Source organism: Chiloscyllium plagiosum, unplaced genomic scaffold, assembly GCF_037043375.1.
Source record: "Chiloscyllium plagiosum isolate Xiang-an unplaced genomic scaffold, Cpla_swu_hap1 HiC_scaffold_5, whole genome shotgun sequence".
Classification (NCBI taxonomy): domain Eukaryota; kingdom Metazoa; phylum Chordata; class Chondrichthyes; order Orectolobiformes; family Hemiscylliidae; genus Chiloscyllium; species Chiloscyllium plagiosum.
Genome location: NW_028270143.1, coordinates 102,332,129 through 102,337,863, shown reverse-complemented (window position 1 = coordinate 102,337,863; position 5,735 = coordinate 102,332,129). Strand labels below are relative to the sequence as shown.

Here is a 5,735-nt window from a genome sequence, read left to right as displayed (position 1 = left end):
ACATGATGAGGGTCTCTGGATTAATTGTCTATCAATAATACCACTAGACTATCACCTCCCATGTGATCCCAGCCTGTTGGAATCATTATTGACTTTCGGCGGGATGTTACTCATGCCTCCCCCTACACATTAACAGCACCGAGGTGAAACAAGTGGAGAATGTCATCAACAACAAACTTTCTTGGACTCTTCATGTGGATGCACTGGTTACAAAGGCCCTACAATGTCGCTTCTTCCTCAGGCAGCTGAGGAAATTTGGCATGACAGCGAATACCCTTGCCAACTTTTATAGGTACGCCATTGAAAGCATTCTGTCTGGATGTATCACGACCTGATATGGCAACTGTACCATTCAAGATCGTAGACGGTTACAGAGAGTGGTGAACTCAGCTGAACAATCACAAAGGCCATCCTCCCATCTATAGAATCCATCCACCAGGTCCGCTGTCAAGGAAAGCCTGCCAGCATTCTCAAAGGTCCATCCCACCCTGGCAATGCTTTTCAACAACCTCTCCCATCAGGGAGAAGGTACAGAAGACTGAACACATGCACCAGCCCATTTTGCAACTGTCTGTTCGCTACTGTTGTTAGAATACTGAATTGACTCACAAACTCTTAACATTCACCAGTGTTTTTCGTTTTTGCCGCTGTTCACCTATTTTTTATTTATCTATGCTATTTAACTATGTGATCTGCCTGTAGTGCTCACAAGACAAAACTTTTCACTGTGCCTCGGTACACGTGACAATAAAATCAATTCAATTCAATCGATATATTCATCACTAACTTTGAAAATGAAGCTGGGATATATCAGTCTGGTTGCACAATCACAAATTAACTTTACAAATTCAGCCACCAATGAAGGAAATGTTAGCACTTTAACACAATGTCATACAAAGAAATGAAATTAAGTAAAAATGACCAGTCTAAGGTAACTGGATCAATCTACGTTCCAGTCAAGTGAAGGGACCAATTAATTGCCCGGTTAATACTGGAAGCAAAAAGCAGCTCCAGGTAATGTTGCTAATGGCTGATGAGACTGCAGGTTCATTGGCAGAAGTTGTTTGTTGTTGTTAGTTCTTCATAACTTACACAAAGTTTTGTCAGAATCAGAATCTCTCTGCCCCAAATAGCCATTTGAACCGGAAGATCAATTGCATGTTTCAGAAAAGGCATTGATAAACCACTGATAATTATGAAAATCTAAAAAATAAACCCTGAAAGGAGCTTAGTAGATGCACTTTAATGGCCAGGATCTAAATAAATGGGAAAGGATAGAGTCAAAAGATTTACTCCTGTTCCTAATTTCCTATTTTGGGACATTAAACTAATTGAGTCAAATATTTTGCTGAACTCTTCAATCCAAGCTGATTCTTACAAAGCATGAGGTTTTCACACACTGAATCTTTCTTACTGTTGTCTCCCCTGTCTTGGATATTTCAGAATAACTGTTTTCCAGCAGTGTAAAGTCAGTATGAAAAGTATTGCATGAGTCTTCCCACACACAGTGTAATACCACTTCATGAAAAGTTGGAAAATAGAAACTAAAAGACAGGAAGTCCTCTTTCTGCTAAAGAATATGGTTGTTGCTTCACTTCACACTAGTTTCCTCTGCATTCATCTTATCAAGTTACAAAGGTGTGCAAACCAACATCTGATATCCCCATGAAAAGTTACCTTCTGCTATGAGTGTTCAATGTCTTCTAGGAATAAACCAAATGCTGTTGAGTTGCTTGCATATTACGTCACATCAATTTTCGTGTTAATTACCAAAGCTTTTGTACACCTGCTGAGTGGAAGATACACTGAATACTGATCAAACGGACCCATGATTTAATTACAAAATGCTTTTTCACATCAGAACACTCAAAAGATAGAAATTGTTTTTCATAGTTTATAACTGCAAACTTCAAAATTAACATGTGCTGCAATATCTTTTGTATCTCAAGGTTTCATTCAACGATATCTCAAGAACACAAACTTTTTAGGTATGTTCCTTTGTATAATATCTACCAGCATGATAGCACAGAAATAAAGAATTTCTGAAAAGAAAAGACAATTTAGCGAAATGTTTGTTTTAAAAGCTCAGCGGGTCTTGACAGTATCTGTGGAGAGAAATCGCAGTTAATGTTTTGGGTCTAGTGACATTTCCTTAGAACTCTGAGTGTTCTGAGGAAGCGTGACTGGATATCAAACATTAACTCTGATTTCTCTACACAGATGCTGCTACACCTGTTGAGTTTTTCCAGCTATTTGGCTTTTGTTTCTAATTTCCCACATCCATAGCTCGTTTGGTCTTTAATTTGTTGAGTTTTTAGGTCTTATATTCATCAGGACATGTCATAAAAATACCAAAAGAGGCACCATTCTTTAAACTGTGTGAGAGCAAATGACTGATATGATAACTGATTCCATTTCAAAGTCCATTTGCTAACCAATCTCTTTCAACTGAGCAATGTTCCATTTGACATCACAATCTCTACTTGTGTCCTGATGATGAAAACTTTCCACAAAACTATTTTTCAGACATACACAATATTATATTTATTGTGTTCCATTTTGAACATAACATCCATTTTACACCATTTGTTTTTGCAGAATAGGTGATTTCTTTCACTTAAATTTTCTGTACAATAATCACAAACCTGCCTCACTCAATATATCTGTACCATTCATAAACTTGAATAAATGTGAGTAATAAATGTCAGAGTTGGATCATGAGTGCAATCTTATCTCTTGGTCTCAAGTTTGTGGATTTAAACCTACACCCGAGACTTGATTTGATGACCAGGACTGAGATTCATCTATGACAATCTGAGGGAGATTTTTGTTTTATTTTAATATTAATCTGACACCCCAGTTGCACTCACCTGTGGATGTAAAGATCTTGAAAATGGGCAGAGAGAGCAGCTGATATTCTGCTGGCACTCGTCCATCATCTAAAGAAGATTGAATGGTCACTTATATTTTCACTGGACAGGGGGACATTGCTGTGCACATAGTGGTTGCTGAATGCCCAAACCTCCAGAAATTGCTACAATGCACTTTCGTGCAGTGAACACCATGAAGTACAATTCCTTCCCTCTGTCTCCAGCTAACATCATTCTGGAAAACAATCATTGTCCAAGCAGGTTCCACAGGTCCTGCGATTTAAGGTCCAGGGCAAACTAACGAGGGGGAGGTAGCTGACGAGGAAAGCCGCTTAAAGGGGACAGCAGCTTTTGCAGGATAGCAGGGTTCTCTGCAGATATGCAGTACCATGTGGCTACTCTCAATTTAAAACACAACTGCTCCTCACCACAAATAGCTGCTTCATTTACACAAGGGAACTGTCAGGTCCTGGAGACTGACAGGCGCTAAACAGCTACATTCAGTCGAGTCGGCATTATATCGGAAAAGGAGATAATCTCACACACAGATTTCCATATTCTTGCCATTAAACTCTACTCCTCCACCGGTAAGATCGGTGGAAATAAAACTTTTTTTTTACATTTTAAATGAAAATTGATTTGAATTTAAACATCCTTTCTGTTTCTGACTGAAACACAGATACACCGGATGGAATTATGAGATAGATGCAAGATTTGTTGATGTCAATCGGTTGAGAATAGAACCCAGCCCTGACCTGCGAGACATATAGGGAGCTGAATTCTCAAGGTGTGAAATGAAAGTAAGTTGGAGTTGAGCTGGTGACCTCAATGTTTTCACCCATCCTAAATCTCCGGACAAAGAATTCGGAAACAAACGTTAGTTTCGATCTTAATCCTGAGCAGTGTCTGGGGGAGCATGGAACTTTAAAAAGGCGACAGTCAGGATGGGTGATAGAGCTCAAGGTGAGCACCAAGCGGTACCAGGTAAGGGAGACTCCACAAGGAATCATTCACCCGAGCAAACTGCTATTGGCTCTGGGTTGAGTTCCAGTGCTCAGGCTCCCTTTACTTGACTGACTAGATTTTGCAGCCTCGTTAAGATGATGTCCTGGATCAGAGTCGGTCTGCCTCTTGCGCTGTTGTCCCTGTGCTCACAAAGTGCCTGTGGGCAGCACCCAGACCAGCTCTGTATGAGGAGGGGCTTCTGGAAGGATCTGCTGCGGGGATTGGAGAATCTAGTAGGTGATTTCGAGATACAACCGAGCCTTGACTTACAGACCTGTCCTTGCGTTTCATTGTCAGACACTAATAATCACTAATCACTGATCAGGAACTAATGCTCCGATGTGAAATATGCGATGATGTGGGAATCGACATTTGTATCTCGAATAAAATTCGAATTTGATGCGCAAATGTGATTTGCAATTTACGATTAGAATTTGGGATTGAAATTGACATGGATTGATTTAAAGAGTAACTCCGATTATGTGTTTTTTTTTCTTTTTGCTTGTTCAGAATCCTGTTTTTTCACCGGAGTGCAGAAGCGAATACGATGCGGATCTGGAAGTGCCTCTGATTTTAAAACCTGTGAGTTTGACTTTAATAACTTGGCAGATTCCAGAGTAGGTTTCACACGCTGCCATCCTGACCCATGTCTTTCCCCAGGCGGAACATCACAAAGCGGCTGTTGCTGTTGAAATCCTGAGCGGGCTGTTAACTCTCTTCAGTGAATCCGAATCTCCTTTCGGCAGGAGCCAGCGGCTCAGCTTCCTGAACAGACTGACTGAAATCCTGGCTCATCTCCAGTCCTGTGTAAGTCCCAGCCGCTGCAGCACCTCACATCCCACTTTACCGAGAGCTTCCAAACCTCCTGAAGTCCAGAGGTTTACGGAAATATCTTTTGCTTTTGCAGATGGAGTCTCCTCAATCCCATAATAGCCACCAACGAGCTATACGGGAAAGATTCCAGAAACTGGGCACGTTTCTACTGGAAAAGGTACTAATTCCATAAACCTGCCTGATTTAGTTCCTTTTCGTATTACGCTAGACCTAGTTAGTATCTGATGATCTGTTTTCTATATTAACTATTTCTGTTGATATGTTCAGTTGCAATCTGTTAACTCGTACACTCCGACAATAATGTTGGGATAATCTCACTAACCCTCGACTAAATGTGACAGAAATTACATTTAAGGTTCACCATGAAATTTTCTTTTGCGTCTTCACAGGGAAACAGTGGCTGTGCCTGGGAAATCGTCCATGCAGCCACTAGAAGGATCCTACATGAAACATCAAGAAACCATGCCAGGAAATAAAATGGAAACCTATATTTTGAATGGAATTCGATGAAAGATAACATTCACAGTCCTTTAGCTTTGTCTCACTGGACATTGTCTTTCTCGGCAGTTAACTGTAATCCTATCACTGTTAGCTTTTCACTCTATACTGACAGTATTTGTAGATGTTAATTTAAATTGTTTCATGCAAGTCTTGAAGTAAGGCAGGGAGATCTATTTATGTTTTCTTAAATTATATCACAATCTTTTGAAGTTTTCACTTGTAGCAATTTCATCCACCCGGGCGGCAGTGAAATGCAAATGAAATGTTCTTAAAAGTATTTGTTTCATAAAATATTTTTTTGTATATTATGAAAATAAAGTTTATCGTTCTTACTAGTTGCCTCCTTGTCATTAATATTCTCTGAAACATATCTTTTTTAATCTATACTCATCAGTTAGGGCTTTTCACTGCATGATATTCCAAGTTCCGTGATTTACGAACGTTCCATTGTTGTGGAGTAAAGTGTACCTGTACCGGAACAGCGGGAGAAATTAAAGCAAAGTTAGGCATTCCTGTCATCTCTGT

The 5,735-nt window shown here is 39.9% G+C and overlaps 1 protein-coding gene across 1 annotated transcript; it reads left to right on the top strand.

Annotated features, from left to right (window-relative positions):
- The first annotated feature begins 3,955 nt into the window (after window positions 1–3,955).
- LOC148149999 (interferon alpha-6-like) lies at window positions 3,956–5,431 on the top strand. Its single transcript, XM_087986849.1, has 5 exons — window positions 3,956–4,108; window positions 4,386–4,457; window positions 4,536–4,682; window positions 4,783–4,866; window positions 5,099–5,431. Exons 1-5 carry the CDS (start codon window positions 3,971–3,973, stop codon window positions 5,183–5,185), a joined length of 528 nt encoding a protein of 175 aa, XP_087842975.1. The 5' UTR covers window positions 3,956–3,970; the 3' UTR covers window positions 5,186–5,431.
- Window positions 5,432–5,735: the final 304 nt, after the last annotated feature.